This window comes from Diospyros lotus, chromosome 14 (genome assembly GCF_014633365.1).
Source record: "Diospyros lotus cultivar Yz01 chromosome 14, ASM1463336v1, whole genome shotgun sequence".
Classification (NCBI taxonomy): Eukaryota; Viridiplantae; Streptophyta; class Magnoliopsida; order Ericales; family Ebenaceae; genus Diospyros; species Diospyros lotus.
The window spans coordinates 1,212,704-1,230,554 of NC_068351.1; the positions used below are offsets into that span (position 1 = coordinate 1,212,704).

Below are 17,851 nucleotides of genomic sequence, written 5' to 3' on the forward strand. Positions count from 1 at the left end.
GTTTATTTTGCCAACGACGGAAATTAGATCCTTCAAATCTCTCTAATTTCACAAAATCAACAACAAAGTCTCGTAGAGAGGAAGTCGGTGGAGCCATCACAACTTTAAGAAAAAAAAATTAAGATTGTTGAAAAAATTGTGGTGATATAATGATAAATATGTTGTAATAACTCAAAGATTCCAAGGCACAAAAATTCATTTTTCTTAAGACTTTGTTTGTCCCAAAATATAATGCATAAGGGATCCAAACAAACCTCCAAGATACAATGGAATCAAGAATAATGTTAGTTGACGAATGTGCAATTTTCGAAAACAAACCCAAACACACGGAATTAATAACAAACACAAGAAACTTTGTATTCTAATTCTGCAATAAAAGAATACAAAGAATAGGTTTTTGTATGCACAAATATTATGAAGTTTTATGTAAGAATGTAGGAGGAGAATAAGAAGAGAGAAACCATATGAATTTTCAAAAACTGTTTTTATCCAACAACACACCAATCTTTTTATAAATAATTTTACAACCTTTCACCAAAGGTACAGCTATTCACATGTATTACAATCCTTCACAAAATGATATAACTAATTCTTGTGTGTTACAACCCTTTACCAAAGGTAAACTCCTTCACCAAAGATTATAACCAGTTAAATTAAATTTAAAACAAATGAGGCACAATCCTTTACTAAAGGTTACAACTATTCATGTGTGTAAATAGAATTTGAAAAGTTACAACCTCTACTTTCTTGACTTGGATCTCTTCCCAAACAAGTGAAAGGTTGCAACCATTCTTTTGAAAATCTCTCTAACATGGGTAATATCTGTTTCTCCCATTGAGAAGGGTTCAACCAGAATCAACTGATGGAGAATGGCTTGATATTACATGATAAGAACTAAAGTGTTCATTTAATGTCACATTTGACCCATGTTTAGAGGGAGAGCAATGTATGAGGTTGAGTTCTTCTTTGCCAGAGAGAGATAAGACTGAAATTTTGGTTCATAAAAGTGGAGATTGTATTTCACATCCAACATTTCTTCTATGAATATATACCACTGGCCAAGGCCCTCAGTGGCTTTTGTGATAGCCCCCTGTGATCCCTGGCATCTTTATAGAGAAATTGGGTGCAACCATGTTGAGTTTTGTTAGCCTTCCTGGTTTGCAGCTTCTCTTCCAATCCTTGTGATACATATTGGTGTTCTTAGCCTTAGAGATACTTAAATCTTTCAGTATGCGAACTTACATCAATGAGAGCTAACATGTAAGATAATAGTTGTCATGTAGAAATTGATTTTAGCATTGCATCACCATGCTTGGTGGGGAAAATACCTTCATAGCAAGCATATATATTTCAGGTTCAAACAGTTGCGGTCAGGTATATGTATAGGCTCTAATGTGATGCAATTGTAAAGCGGGAGCTGATTGTTGTAATGCTATTCAGCTAACAGATAGGTGGTATTCTGATGCTTGGCCACCACTCCATGATTCCTATATAGGTGATACAGAAATGAAAAACTAGTGCTAGTTTCAACGTGTTTCTTCATAGACAGCATCAAATTAGGGGTGTCCCTAGTGGCTGAAACTCCCTTGTGAAGGTTGGGGGAAACTCGTTTTTGTATCCTACATAACCTTTCCTTTGCACAGAAGTTATTTCTACAACTCGAGTCCATGATGAAAATTGCAACAAGTGCAACTATGACTTCACAATCACTGGAATCTCCTCCATCCTCTTTCTCACATTCATGGACTTGTTGGCAGGTCCTGGTTTCCAAGCTTAGAGTCCCCTTTGTAAACACAGAAAACAAACCTTCCTGTATTATGGATGATGGATATGGAAAAAGCATGCCAAACCTGCCTGTATTATGTTTGTTTTTATATATAATCATTCAAAACAGATTGTCACTACCAGATTAGGAGATTACACAATATTTAGAGACATAAACTTTGTTACAGTTGATAAACCTTTTTACATTTGATTTTGAGAAACTGAAGGAGAACTGAGTGTGGTAAGTGGCTGAGTTGACCGTAACTCTTCAAAATTTTCTGGCTTGATCCAACACTTCTTTCATCCTAAATCCGTGAGAATGTCCACTTGGGCTACCTGTTTAGGGTATGATCCATCTCCCAGCTGATCGGCATGTGCATCAGACTGTCTGGGGGAATTCTCCAGCGATTCCGGTGGGGTCCCACCTAAAGTCTGAGTGGGCATTCCTGTTTTCCCCTCTTGCTTTTTCTTCATAGCATGCTTTTTCCAGTTCTTGAGAGCCTTGGAAGTTTGATCATCAAAGATAGATCTCTTCATAGTTGATCCCATCTGGAAATTCCAATAGAACCAAAGAGAACGCCTGGTGTTACTTGAAGTTTAACATATAAATAATTATTAGGAAAGGTAGGAGATCATTATGTAGGTTAAATCTTATTTAGGCCCAGCAGAACACTCCTACTCTGTGGAATCAGCATCACCCTACATATCTTTCTTAAATTTCAGCAACTATAATCACCTAGCAATCAACTGGATGCCTTTTTGTTTACCACTTTATTTTTTTTTTTCTATTTCCATCCAAAAGATTAAAAAAAATCAGTGGAAAGACTTACCTGGGTGACAAGGGCATACAACGGAAGTGTGATGTAGCTGCACAAAATTTGTACTCCTATCCTGTCAATCAAATATGCCCATTAATAATTCTAAATTTCATGTGGTATTTATGTTTTTCTAACCAAAAAGAAGATCTGATGTGCTTGCTGGGATTCATGTTGACAATATGAAATAGATGAAGCCCAGCTAGATAATACATTCATGGATCTAAGACTTCTGCAACTTTAGTTCCAGGTGACTTCATGGTTCATCGTAACAATAGAAAAGTAAAAAGAAAAAACAGCATGGAGTTGCTAATATAGAACACGATTTAAGTGGGTTTTTAGTAGGAGCACTCGTACGTTGAAGTAAGAAATTCTGCACTTACCCAGTGGCAACTCTTGATGCCATAAGAACGAGACTATCATGAAAACAAGATTTCATTCCGAATTCATACTGCAGAAGAAGACATTTGCTTCATTTAAAATGGTAGTCTAATATAGAATATAGTGTTGGGGAAGAAATGAGAAAGCAATTTGTTACCCATATCCAGAGGACATAAGTTAACTCGAACGCATTCTGTACAGATAAGAAAGATAACCAGGTAGTTAGAAAACAATGGATGGTGCTGGCTCTCAAAAGGGGTTGATCTCAAAAACAGTAGATATTGTCGGGAGAAAATTGAGTACCTGAAAGAGTGTGAGATGGATGAGATAGAGAATTAACTGAGGCCAGCTAAACCAAAAATGTCTGTCAGAGACTTGCACAAGAGGAATGCCTTGGACTACAGCATGTCTTTCTTGGATTTCAACTGCCATCTCGGTTATAATTGCTTGCAGCTTTGTTCCAACTGATAGGATAACCTTTATTCAATCCAATTGTCAAGTCGTCATTTTGCTGGAAGTTGAAGCGACAGAAGGAGAAATCTAGACACAGGAAGTTCTTACAATCAGAGGCAGCAGGGACAGCCAAAACATAGCCTGCAATCCTGCAAAGATCAAATTAATTAAGATATGAAAATCTCACTTAGAACTTAATGATGAACAGGCAATAAACATCTGGAAGAAAAAGAACAAAATATCGAGAAAAAAGAAGACACGAACTCACCGTCAACATTAAGAAGCAGAAAGAGGATTGCAAAAGTCCATAGTAGTGGGCTGAGAAGGATGATAAAATATGAGAGAGGATATTAGGGAATCGTTCCTAGCCAGGGAAACTCCTGAAAGAACCACAAGTGAGAATGCCATACAAATGGAAGTACCTGATTCCCACCACCACCTTGAAGTCGTCTTCCAGTGACCTTTTGATGTACTTTTGGAAGTCAAACTTACTTCCAGGCGCTAAATGAACCTGAGAAACTAACAAAATTAGTATGTTATCTAACAAATACATGCACAATGTTGAAGTCGTGACATGGAATTCATTTCCCAATCATAGAAAATTGCTTGCACTGAAGAAACAAACTCACAGACACGAAGCCGTGGCGCATGGCCAAGTAGTCAGATCTGCTAACAGACCTGAAGAATTGCCGAAAGAAGCAGACCTGAAATGGTGTGAAGTGATTAGATTCATTTTGAAGGATATACAAAAGAGAAAGAAGTGGACTGCATCAGAGAAGTTTGGATGCCCACGGCCATGTAAATAAAACCAGGAACATTCACCAAATTAGCAAGATGGCAATGTTCTTTTGGCTCAGTAAACTATAATGACAGCTTCTTTACTCTTATCTAGCGAGACCTTGTAGCCCATGCCATGTAATTAATAATAATTTCTCAGCTACTAGTTGAGCTGTATAAGCCAAGTTTAACTTTGTTGGCCTATACTATTGTAACGATGTTAAAAGTAGCAATTTAAAAGCAATGCCATGCATCTTTCTTACAATATAAAATAAGAAAGGCGTTGTGGTCCAGAAATTTGTATGATCTCTCACAAAGGACGTCTCATGGGTAAGCCTGAATCTTGTGGGATCTGCATGACACAGATGTCAGTAATGAACAAACCAGGATCAAGTCCATCTATTGAACATGATACTAGAGAGAGAACAAGATAAATCAGTGTATTTGTAGAGTGATTTACCATTGATTTCAGTAATGTGCTCAGAATTTTCACGTTCCCATTCCTTCCACCTACGTATCTGCAGGTAAGGAAATATTTCACTGGAATATGAAAATGTGTAATTTTCCATTCAACTTCACAAGCTTATAAACACAAGCGAGTACTGGAAACAATTTTCTGTGACTCACCTTCATTCTCCCGAGCATCATGGTTATGGCACTGTATATAACATGAAAGATGGCCAAAAAGAATATGAAAATGTGCAGCTGATGCAATCCATGGATAGATATAAGTGGCACATAACCCTGTTGATAAGAATTGCATTAGTTGTGATGTGTTCAGTCAACCAAAACAAAAATAATATTATAACAAAGCTTTCAGAATCTATTTGCAGTCACAGAACAAGACACTTAACGTTCTTGCACATTGGAGCTGGACTATCAGCTGCTAAAATTCTATGCTCGTTCCAAAGAAGCCTCCTGTGATGTTCATGCTCAGCCTCATGCCCAGGCCCAGGCCCACGCCCACGCCCATGGTCAGCGGCAGGGGGCTCGTGGCCATGGCCTTGCCCGTGGTCATGGCTCTGGTCATCATGATGCAGTTTGCATGGCAACATAGTGTCTGCAATCTTTATGGGAATACAGATGCGGGAGATGTAGTTTTGCCCGAATGTCAAAATCAAGGAAATAAACCCCAGAACCATAAGCTCTGCAAGAATTGTTCAAGAAGAAGATGCGTTGCTAGATCCAGAGAGAAATAGTTGAAGAGAACATTAGTTTTTGAAACGAATCCCCCCTGTAATTTTAGAAACCATTCCTTGAAGATGTATTGTTTTATTCGCTGGACTAATCAAGTTTGTGAACTTACCTCCCTTGATCTTCTCAAGGGCTTCCAGCATGTGGTTCTTGTTTCTTTTTTGAAACCACTGAAACAAAACATCAATTGTTGCTTAGAGTAGAGAGATCAAAGAAGAAACCTAAAGCAACTGTCAAAAAACAAAGGAACAAAGATCCAAGCAGTAGACAATTGAATTTGCCCTTCGATTAACGAAAGCAATGAAAACCCAAAAAGAATCAAATCATCTACGCTCTCGAATTGTTTGTCTCATAAAGGATAACAAATTAAGATTGAGCAACAATTACATGTGCCACAGAGTGAAGAACCTTCTCCAATGCTATGGAGATCATGACGATAACGGCGCAAACCAGAGCCACGGCCCATGTCGGTGTCCGATCGAGCTCTCTTGAACCAGAATGCCCTCCCGCCATTTTCTATAGCTCAATTCAACGCTTCAAGAAAAAAAGAAACCATGTTATTGTTCCCCGTAGAGAAATATCTGGAAAAAACCCACATTTACTACAAATCTTCCAACCAGAGAGATCTGATCCAGGAGATGAAAACCCAGAAAGAAAGAAGAAAATGTAGATTCCAGACGATTGAAGCTGTTTTGCGTTCTTCTGAAAGTTCGGTTTTTTTTTGGGGGGGGGGGGGGGTTTCCCTCTCAAGCAACGGGCTTGAACGGGGATCTACGCGCGAATTTTGCCCATCCTTCTGGCGTTTATTCTCGATGTTGCCCCTCCACAACCGTTAACGGGAGCGTTATTAGGGGATTTTAGTTATGCCTTGGACAAAAATAGCAAAAAGGATAAGAAATTTGTCATTCTAAACACACCAAAAAAAAAATAAATCTTTTGCTAGGATACATAGAACTGATCATAGGACAACGATACAGTTCCAAAAATGGAGAATGAATTTTATTTGCATGTTTCAAATGACTTAGCATCTTTAATATTTCATCGTCTTAACATGCATTCTAAATTATTATAAATTATCGTTCATTATTTAAAAAATATGTTATTATAATAAATAAATAAATAGTGCTAAGCCATTTGTCTCCACCATCATTTTTCTCATAGCCATTTGTTATATATAATGGCTCCATAGTTTAAGATGCAGTGTTTCGAATAGATTTTGAGTATAATACTTGATTTGATAAAATATTACATTGTATCAATTAAAAGTACTAGAAATATACCCAAGTTAATTATATTAATAATTACACAATTTTATATTTTATTACTACTTAATAGCTTTAAAATGTCACCTATCACTAACTTATTTTTCAAAATCGTTTCTTATACCACTAGTTAAGTAATCGTTACTTAGAGTTAACAGTGTCAAATAAAAACATATGTGATGCTAACGTGGAGTGAGCCAATCACAATCTACCACATATCCAAAGCCCCCCCAACCCACCTCCACCTCCCTGCCTTCCCCCCCCCCCCTCATCTCTATCTCTTCTAGTTTTGCCGGCGATAGCAGACTCGTCGTTCGCTATCGTTGCACCTGCCGCAACAGTCTCCATCCGTCTATGCCTGAACCTATAGTGTAATTCAAGAACACATTGTCTCAGGGCCCACAATTATGTTAATTTAAAGGGCCCCTATAAAATTGAGAGAAAATGACTATCTTATCCCTGTGTCTAAATAACGATTTTGCCCTTATATAAATCACTCCCCAAACTCAAAATCTGCAAAATGAACTCTCTCTCCTCTGTGTCTAAATGAATATTTATTTATTTTTTATAATTTATTATAAAAATAAAATTTAAATGTGATTCGGGAGCCCATTTTTACATTTCGACTCAAGACCCCAAAATCTCAAGTATGGCACTGCATCTGCTGCAGCCTCCATCGACGGAGGCAAACGGCGGCCGCTACAAACCTCCATTCGACACACCGTTGAAGCTGCCTGGATGTATGACTCCACGAGACAAGCCTCCATCTACATATATTTGCAAAGACTTTCATACATCCAAACGCAGAAATCACCATCGATGGAGTATTTTGTTTTTTGTGTTTACTCCATACATCCAGACGCAGAAACCTCTATCTCTCAACTTTGGTTTGCAGTGGCCACCGTTCGCCTTCGTTAGTGGAGACTGCATCACGTGTGTTTTTCATTTGACACCGTTAACTCTAATTAATGATTAGTTATCGAGTGATGGATAAAAAATAATTTTAAAAAATAAGTGAGTAATATGTAATATTTTAAAATTTAGTGATTAAGTAATAATAAAATGCAAAGTTAAGTGATTATTGATATAATTAACTCTATATACACAATTCTAATAACTCCAAACTAGGTTACACTGAAATAAAAATGGAGAAACAAAACATCTCAAAGCGTTTTTATACATCATAGGCTCCAATCAGGAAATGTCGAGGGAGAACAAAGCCCAAAACAGCACAAAATCTTCCCCACCAGGCACAACCTTGAATAAATGTGTCAATTGGGAGGGTCTAACTATGCATCTCTGAGCTTCGCCAATGAGTCACATCTTCATATGAGTCCGCTCGTCAGAAGTCAGTGTTTCATGAATATGTGGCGGCAAGGGCGCGGCCTCCTATGGACGAATGATGGGGAGCGCGCCAAACCACCCGAGCATCGGGAGGACAAGAAGCCATTTCATGGGTCTGTAGTAATACCTATGGAATGTGAGGGAGAATTCATCCGAGAAGTATAGTCCATTCTTGTCCACCATCTCAACTACAACTGTCGCGGTGGTCCTCAACCCCACAGTCGGGAGCTTAATCCGATATCTTCCAGCGTTGTCAAAGACTTGGTTCTGCTTTATCGTTCGATCTCCTTGGTAATTACCAGGAACTAGCAAGGTTGTCTGCATTGTTTTAGAATGAATAAAATTGGATAGACAGGTGATGAAAGTTTAAGTTGCTGGCTTATGATGAAGTGTAAGAAAGGTAGGGTTGAGTATCTTACTGTGACATTATATGGTGCTTGAGACCCAGATGCAAACCTGTATCTATCTACAATCTCGATTTCAACCCAGAAACTCTTGCCGCCTTCATCGCGGAAAGCTCTTGATGAATGAGAAAGATAGATCCCTTCACGATTAAAGCGACTTGCGGCGTTGTTCCTTCCCTGGTTTTTTGATCTCCAGGCCTAGAAAAGCACAAATTTAGTTAAGACACTGACAATTTGCCATAATATTATGCCAGAGGAAACCAGGTTAAGCTAGCTACTCTGCCTTGAGAGGATGATGTGGAGTTGAGGTTGAGAAACAGAAGACATTTCCATTCATTGTGGTGACAATAAGATCAAGATCATCCCCACCATCAACATTATCTGCCAACACCATGCTATATCTGTCATATAAAATTCCACATTTCAGCAGAATAAAACAAAGCAAACGACAAGTTAACACATGAAAGAGTTCAAGGTTTTGAAAGGGATCTTACGAAGTTTCGGCAATATCCACTACAGCAGCACATGATGTGGTTCCATCAATAACATACAAAAAACCATCAAATGATGTGCTAACAATATGCAGACCCTTCTTTTTCTCCCCGCGTTTGCTCAGATCTACAAGGAGAACTTGGTTCATCACTCTCCCATGAGTTCTATATGGAAATGGACTAACATTTGACCCATCCGTTCCACTGAGAACATATATATTTCCGGAAAGTGTTGGAACTACAACGTCAGTATGGCCATCCCCGTCCACATCACCTATGCTGCTACCCTGTGCAACACAAAATTAGTTACCAAGTCATGCAAATTAATTTCATGACTTCACCTGTGGAATAACACTATTATTATCTACAGAAAGCTCAAAAACAGAAGGAAACAGGATACTATACTTTACCTGTGGAATAACACTATTAAGATGTCTTTCCCATATTTCTTTCCCTTGTGCAGTCCATGCAGCCACATTTCCGTTTGTATCAGTAGTAACTAATTCAATCTTGCCATCATCATTGATATCCGCTGCAACTACAGTTCCTTGAATTTCACCCATTTCAAGTGGAAAATTTTCCCTCAACTTGCCTAAATAAAAAAACTACTTAATCGTCCAAATATTAAAAAAAAAAAAAAAAAAAAAAGGAATGAAACATGGAAAAAACCACTTAACTAAATAAACAGCTAGAAAGAAGAGAATTGTAGGAGCATCATCGTCCAGCACATGGTTGCTTCTTTAAAGATGATTAAGTGGAATAGACAGGAGTAAGTCCCACTGACATAAGTCAACCATATACTGAGAGGAGTTTACTCCTTTAATTCATTGAAAGGAAACTTGTTTCTGGCGGCTCAGATCCATGGTTCTAAAAAGTGAGGGTGGGCTTTGGTCCAAACAGTTGGCTCCTAGAAGAATCAAGGACAAACACCAGTAGTGGATCCCATTATTAGAGGGGTGCAATGAGCTAGTGACACATCTCAGAATTTAGAGATCATTAAGTTCTTGGATATTTACGAAGAACTGTAAAACATGTAGGCACCATTTGTTCAGATGAGAAACAAAATCTAGAAACAGGGATGCATTCCCCCTGCATTAAATAACAGCATAATGCGGTGGGAAAAATGCATATCAAGCAAAGAACATAATATTATTGGACTAGCGATCACCAAATTGCTACCAATATGAATGCAAAAGAAACCAGACAGAAAGAATAAAAACACAGATAAAAAAGAACAATGAAATAACAGAAGCTGAGTCTCAGTTTGTTACCTTTATGATCCAAGACATAGAACAAGCCAAAGGAAGTTCCAACAAGAATGTCCAAGTTCCCATCACCATCCAAATCAATGACATTAGGGGAAGAATTTATATATGCACGAAACTTTCCAGCATCCGTACTTAGATCTAGCTGTACAGCCCATTTAATTTTCTGTGTGTCAAGATTAAAAACAACAATACCCCCTGCTACATATTTTGTGATGTCAATATCACCAAGTTCCTCCAAATGCTCTGAATTATCATAGTACCTGGTCACTCACTAATTGTTAGATGAAAACCATGTACTCCACACCCTGTTGTGGATTTTGAAACAAAAAAAGAGAGCAGAAAGAGCAATTTATGACAAATAAACAGATACTTTCAAGCATTTCCTCAATATTTCAATATTGAATTTTTTTTTTTACTTACAAAAAAAAAATATTTCAATATTCAATGGAAGCAAACCTATTCAAAATGTAGGAGGTTGACAATCTACCCTGGAACTGATTAGAAGATATACAAATGAGAGGTTCAAAACAAGGAAATCTAAAGGCCATTGACCCAACTTAACTAGTTTTCCAAAGAATATTTCATTTTTAAAATCCCCAGAATACTTGCATGTTGATGGAATAAGGCATGAAGACACCTGGCAACAACCTAGCACAATTGAGCCATATAAGTTACTTGTCTAATATTAGCTCAAGTAAAAGCTCATCCATACAGTTAGGTGTCACATGCAAGAAAACCAATGGCTGAGAAGCTGGAGGTAAGTGTGTGCATGTGGTATAATGGTCAATCCACCAAGATCCTACATCAAGTTCTTTCAAGTTTCCCATGATCCATCATGCATTTAAAAGACCAACAAGCATTCATCCTAATAACTTTAAGCTCGCTATATCATAGGCATGAACCAATTAAACCCACTTGGCAAATATTAAGGGCATAGCCTCTATTACATCTACTTCTTCTTTTTCTTTCTCTTGATAAGTAGAAGATAATGGTACTAATGGCGTCAAAAGGGCCACAAATTGTTTACCCTGAAAGTATAACTACTGCTAAATCTGAAGCAATTCTGTCATTTATTACCACCCCAATTCATGTGCTTGGTTTTCTCAGGCTGTTCTAGTGCTTTCTCCATGAACCAACCAGCTTACAATCATCTTAGTTGTTCTACATTGCACGTACATTGTGGTCTTAGAATAATCTTGGTTTTTCATTGTTGTTCTAGTATCATCACCATAAATGAACCCACCTTACAGTCAGATTAGTTGTTCTACATTGAACATGCTATGCTATCTTAGAGTCTTGAGGCTCTCTCAATTATATCTTTGTCAGTTGCCACTTTTAACTTCCCCTAATGTATTCTCATTCTATCTTTATTTTAAAATTATCAGTTTAACCAAATTCACTTTTCTGAATATGTTAGTGCTTAATCATCAAAGTTTTATATGCAACTTGTTCATTTGACAAATATCCTATTATCACAACATCACATAATATTCCCCATCCCTTTTTAATTTTATCCATCCCACTTTAGTTCTATGCACTGCATCCTGCTAAAATTCTTTTTTCTATATGAATAATTGGTGTATATCAAAACAGTTGCTATTTGGTAACTATCTCAAGTTTTGGAAGATCTCTATCCTATTCCTAGTTTTTGCTAAAATTAAGACACATCAAAATAGTAGTTGTAGTTCCAACCATTACATTTATCCAAGAAGTTACTTCATCTTGATTTTTATTAACTAGGTCTCCAGGCTTAATGGATATGGGGTGCTAAATTGTCAGGACCCCAAGGATTTTAATAGGGATAAAACAGTATTTAGCCTATTTTACATTTTACTCGTATTTTCCTCTAGTCGTATTTTTCTGTTAATTTTTTATTTCTGTAGAGTAGCTATATAAAGCTACTGAAAACTGTTTGTAGGACATGTTTTGAATGATAATTGAACTCATTCATCTCACTCTCATTAATTCTCTCTCAAATTCCCTCCCATTTCCCTCTACTTTCTCTCTAATCTCTCCATTTCTCTGCTCTGTCTGCAACTCTCCCTCATTTCTCTCTATTATCTCCCTCCTTCTGTCCAATTCTCCCTCAAACCATTCTGTTCTTGGTCCTAATTCCCTCAGATTCTTCCAAATTCCAATTCAAACCCTAGGTTAAACCCTAGGCATGACATAAATCTACGTCAATGTGGATATAATTAATTTCAATAACAGTCAACGACTAGGCCTGGGGGTACTAGAGAATGATGTGCAGCTTATGACAGGAGCAATGGCAATGCACTAGGAAGGAATAAGTTTTTAGCAAAGTTTTCACTTAAGCCATGAACATGTCAGTTTCCTTTTTAGCACAACTTCCCATGACACCATTACCATTTCTAGATCTGTTTAAATGATAGGGCAAGAGAACAAAAGGATATCTAAGAATATACCCCAACAGCATGATACATAACGAGACAAACAATCACAAGAAAGATGATATAAATCATCAAGCTCCAAAACTAGGAAGTGCATCATGATAATTAACCAGTCCTAATCTAGAATGAGATTGTTTATTCACCAAAATATCTATATCCCAAGATAACTTTATATATTTGTAGAAAGTGTTATAGTATACATCTTATTAGGAGAAACCATCATACATTAAAGGAACTTACTCGGGATCAAAAAAGTAGGAGACAGCAACCACCATCTCTGATACCCCATCATTATCAATGTCTGCTACTACCTGGTGAAAATGAAACTACAGTTAACTGAAACCTGAAATCATGTCAAATAGGCATCTATCAGGAGATAGCACCATCTGGTAATTACACTTACAGGAGTGCACAAGATGTGTGAGTCCACATTCACATAGTTTTCCAATTTTTCGTGCTGTCCTCCCATCCATTTCTCATCTCCCTCCATGAATTCATTGACATGATCATCATAATCATTGCTATATTCATCAGGCAGCTCATCACTATGCCGTAGTAACTCGAAAGATGAATCAGCATCGACCTCCAGGCCTCCATCATTCTCTGCAGTTGCAGCACGGACATCCCTGTTGCTATTGCCTTTGGTTCCAGAACCACCAACATCTGACCCTTTTGAAGCATTATCTTCAAGAAGCCATCTTCTACTGTTTGTTCCATTTTCCATGCTACGGTTTTTTCCTGAATCAGGATCCAAACAATTATTATCCATGGTTGTTGGCAACTTAATCTCTGCTTCAGCATCACTATTGTTATTTTTATGTTGATAATCTATATTGGATACATTTGATCTGTTAGCCTGAGCTGCAGTCAGCATTGAATTTGAGGTACTTGATCAGAGTGTACTTCCATTAGTTTCTACAAGGGTAAGCAACATCTACTGATGAAGTAGTGAATAAAAGAATTGTAATTCAGTATTCATATATAGCTGGGTTAAAGGACAATCTAGAGAAAAAAGAGGCAAAACAGAAGCTGGGAGCAATTGGTTCCTATAGAACCTTGTTGAAAGCATTAATATCAGTCATATACTATAGTTAAAATACAAAAACCTACCAACAGAAAATGCCACAATGGATATGATGTAAAGCCGCTTAAGGAAACCTAGTCTAATGCTACCACAAAGCAAATTTCATGGATGATTTTTATATGCAAAGTGGCTAACTTCAGTTTGAAGACCCAAAGTGATTATGCTTAATTTTTTTTTTCCTTTTTTTCTAGAAGCTCCTCACTTAAAACCTAATGGATTTTTTTTATCACAATAGTTCCCTAATCAAAACCATAACTATTTAAACAATTATATAAATATTTAACATGACTTAGAAATTGAAGCTTTTTTAATTTAAATACTAAGCATGCTACCACGCCAATAAAAACTGAAAACAGCACTTCTTCACAGCTATCAGTAAGAATTTCAAACCAGCATCTAAGCATTGATCAACACTTGCATGGAAATTGGTAGATTGAAAATCAACTGTGTTAAGAGGCATTAAACATAAGACTTGCATGAGAGAAAGTCCACCAAAATGTAAATATTAGATATTTTCATTGTCATTTGAAACTAACAATGCATGGCCCTTGTACTTGATCTGTACCAACATTTAGACACAATCAGTTAAATACATCAAATAATTTACATTAGCATGTCTAATTGACTAGTAGACAACAACTAAGGTAGAAACTGAGCAAATAAATAAAATCAGACAGATACAGATGACTGTCTTACTAGGCACTGATTTCATGACAGCCTCCTGTATAAGTAGGTCATTCTGAACATCTGGATGAGAATGGTCAACTGGATCTGGAAGCAAACCCAGATACCAATCTTTTTTAACTTTCAATTGAGGTATCTCTAATTTATTCTCTGACATCATGTAGCCTGTAACCCTATAAATAGAACAAGTACAAGTGATTTCAGCAGAACATCAGAGAACTAGCTTCCTGTTGCACAGGAAAAGCACAAGATGAAATAAAAACAAGAGAGTTACCTAAAAAAGAGAACCTCCCCTTCGTAGGTAGCCAAAGCTATTTCTCTCTCACCATCCTTATCAATATCATATAGGAGAGGAGTGGAATGTACAGTTGACTGATGAAAAGCAGGCCACCCTGATGAATTATGTAACAAGTGATTTCTGCAGATAAAGTAAACAGAATGCAAGATCTCTGTAGTCTATTCCCCAATGCAATTATTTCTTTAAGTCAAGAAAATGTTCTACACATTCTGATGGAGAGAAGAGTTCCAATTATCTTAGAATTTAGGGTCTATTTGATTGGCCATCTTTTCCATGGAAAATGGTCATTCTCCACCCAAATTCTAGCTTTTGAGGTGTTTGATTGGCCAAATTTTCTATGGAAAATATTTCCTCACTTGTGGTCACGTGATGGTATTTTCCCACTTTTGCTGGAATTTTTCTCGGGGGGGGGGGGGGGGGGGGGGGGGGGGGTTAGAATCAATTTTCCATGGAAATGGAAAAACCCACGCTGGCCTTCCCCTTCCACCACCGCCCATCAACGGAGAAGAGAAGGATCGGCTAGATCCGGCGGCAACGGCCATCGGTGAGCAGTGAGCAGCGGCGGCCATCGGCGACAGCGAAGGCATGGGCGGTGATTGGAGAAGACGTAGGCAATGGCCATGGCAGCAGCAACAGCGATGGCAGTGGCTGAACGGCAATGGCAGCGGCGGCCACTGACGGCGGCTGTGGCTGGACGGCGACAGCGGCCATCGCTGAACTTGCTGGGTGTATGTATATTTGTGTGTGAATATTTGATTTATTTTTTGAATATTTTGTGCATGAATATTTGATTTATTTTTTGAATATGAATATATTTGATTATTTTATCTAATTGATTATTGATTATCTATATGTGTGTATGTAATTATTTTCATGAAAAATAATGTCAATCAAGCATCAAAAGTTAGAAAAGTATAACAATTTTTAGGTAAAAAATTAAACTAATCAACCACCTTCAATTAACATTTTTCCCTAGAATTTAATTCTAGACAATTGAATTGTCTAGAAAATATTTTTTTTCCATACAAATTTTATGCTTGCAATCAAACGCACTCTTAAGGTATTTAAGAATTTTATGATTAGGAATCTTATATTTTTATTTCCCACTTTAATTTATATTCCTAGTCTATGAGGATGAGAAGTGTTACAGTTTTGCTACCTTCTAGTTATTTCCTCCTTGTCCTAGCTTCCTTAATTGGGTTCTCAAACAATTTAATGGGTGATCAAAAAATACTTCACATTCCCCTAGTACTTGTAACTAGACTAGGACAGTAAGCTGAATCCTACCTACCATAAACTGCCATGATGCAAATGAGATAACAATTTATACCTGGCATCTTATCTCCATCAGAGCCTTCTAGAACTTCCAGGAAGTGGAGAAAAGTTGGAACAATTATATCTAGCCTTCCATCACTGAGAAATAAAATTTGGAACAATTATATCTAGCTTTCCATCACTAAGAAATAAAACTTGAATATCACATGTTGTAAAATGCAATAACTAAAAGAAAGAGGAATGATAGACTGAAAATATCGTGCGAGCAAGATAGAACTGTTCAAATCCATAGCTTTTTAAACCATTAGGAAATAAGAAAATCTAATTTCCCACAAATATTTTATTTCATTAAGAAACTCTTGCTGGATTTCTTTGTTTTGCTCTGTTTGTTTTTCATCATTTTCCTGGACATTAAATGAAGGTATCTCTCATTGTAGTAATTGTCCAAAAGGTATTTTAACTGTAATTTCAACCTTGGGGAGATATACTGTGTGTTTTCAGTGCAAGAAAGTAGCACTTTTTGTTTGTTTCCTTGGGCAAAATCTCACCAAAATTCTGTCTCAATTAATTCCCATGGCCAACATCAAAACTTGGGGCCGTTCAGTTGTAGAAAACATTTTCTAATTTTTCAACTCCAATTTTGCAACTAAACATGCCTTAACATTTTGTGTTTCAAAAACCAATGGCATTCATTTCTAGAAAATTTAGAGAACATCTTTTTGATGTTTTACAATTCACAGTATAAAGTTGAAAAATTAGAAAATTGAGTTTTCTGTTTTGTAGTTGGAGAGTCAATCATTCAATTAGAAAACTGGAGTTGAAAATGTTTTCTACAACTGAACAGGCCCTTAAATTTGCTTCACATTTTCACTCTGAAGCTCTTAGTACAAGTGAAAGAGAAAATAATTAATTAATGAAAAAAATTAAAAATATATTGAACAACTAGCTACACAAAATACCTAACAGAAAATGCTCATTTTTTGAATTTGCTAATTAATTTGCCCTTTACCTGTTTATATCAGCGATCAAAGGGGTAGCATATACGCTAGAGCTAACTTCTGCTTGCCATCTCAGGTCCAGTTGTTGAGGGCACCGTTTATTCAATGGTAAATCCACTTCCCTACGTGCATCCAAACACACTCCATCAACTATCATTTCTTTTCCTCCATAGACTAGCAGTAATAATCAAAATGAACAGAACAACAGATTAATTAAACATTAAGATCAATTAAGTCTCAGTCAAGTCAAAAACATAATAATTATCACAGTGGAATTCCTTCGCAGGCCACATTTCCATATATAAAAGCATAATAAATAGTTCATTTCCAGCAAAACCAGTTCCCACGACACCTGCTTCTGCAAAGAGAGCTGTTTTCCCAACCCCCAACAACTCACATAAGTTTCAAAATTCAATTTTCCCTTCTCCCCTCTTTCTTTTACTGTTTAAAATGGGGCGTAGAGGACTTACATGAAGGGATGAGCCAGGGCATCTTCAACGGCCTCGCGTTGCCGAAATTTGTTCTTCGCATCCCCGGCTTTCGATACTGAAGCGCCATGAATGAGCGTCAAAGACGCAAAGAAGACCGCCCAAATGAAGTACACTCCAGTCTTCTTCATAAGATCGTTCGCTTTAGCAGAAATTCAGAAAGCTTAAAAGGATCAAGTCTCTTATGAATTTATTCCAGCGTGGAGAATCGAAAATCCCTTCGGACCAACAATATTGATGAACCAATCCAATAAAAAAAAAATTAATTTTTAATAAATTTAAGATTTTAGAAAAGACTAAACATAATAAATAAATAAACTAATTTTTATTCCTTTTATTTTTAATTGTTAATTCTAAAAATAATTTATTTTTTAAAAAATAAACTCGAATAAATTTTTATCGAATCTAATTAAGACTCTCAAATACATTTTTATAGTCCATCAAGTCTTTCACCAACCTA

At 36.9% G+C, this 17,851-nt stretch overlaps 2 protein-coding genes across 3 annotated transcripts; both read right to left on the reverse strand.

The window, feature by feature from the left end:
- Positions 1–1,910: 1,910 nt before the first annotated feature.
- On the reverse strand, positions 1,911–5,897 carry LOC127790533 (MLO-like protein 9). The gene is made up of 15 exons (XM_052320084.1): positions 5,772–5,897; positions 5,497–5,554; positions 5,045–5,337; positions 4,818–4,934; positions 4,651–4,708; positions 4,454–4,542; positions 4,043–4,117; positions 3,836–3,924; positions 3,682–3,731; positions 3,522–3,562; positions 3,264–3,437; positions 3,118–3,153; positions 2,963–3,030; positions 2,595–2,655; positions 1,911–2,313 (listed from the first exon to the last, which is right to left on the reverse strand). Exons 1-15 carry the CDS (start codon positions 5,895–5,897, stop codon positions 2,065–2,067), a joined length of 1,584 nt encoding a protein of 527 aa, XP_052176044.1. The 3' UTR covers positions 1,911–2,064.
- Positions 5,898–7,701: 1,804 nt separating this feature from the next.
- Positions 7,702–17,574, reverse strand: LOC127791058 (protein DEFECTIVE IN EXINE FORMATION 1-like). 2 transcript variants are annotated; one of them, XM_052320797.1, is made up of 13 exons: positions 17,374–17,571; positions 16,915–17,025; positions 15,961–16,043; positions 14,607–14,724; positions 14,345–14,505; positions 12,968–13,302; positions 12,805–12,875; positions 10,157–10,413; positions 9,296–9,477; positions 8,889–9,172; positions 8,678–8,795; positions 8,410–8,592; positions 7,702–8,308 (listed from the first exon to the last, which is right to left on the reverse strand). In XM_052320797.1, exons 1-13 carry the CDS (start codon positions 17,520–17,522, stop codon positions 8,036–8,038), a joined length of 2,325 nt encoding a protein of 774 aa, XP_052176757.1. In that variant the 5' UTR covers positions 17,523–17,571; the 3' UTR covers positions 7,702–8,035. The 2 variants fall into 2 exon arrangements, with proteins under 2 accessions (XP_052176757.1, XP_052176758.1); XM_052320798.1 differs by having other exon boundaries at positions 8,160–8,308; positions 8,673–8,795; positions 17,374–17,574.
- Positions 17,575–17,851: the final 277 nt, after the last annotated feature.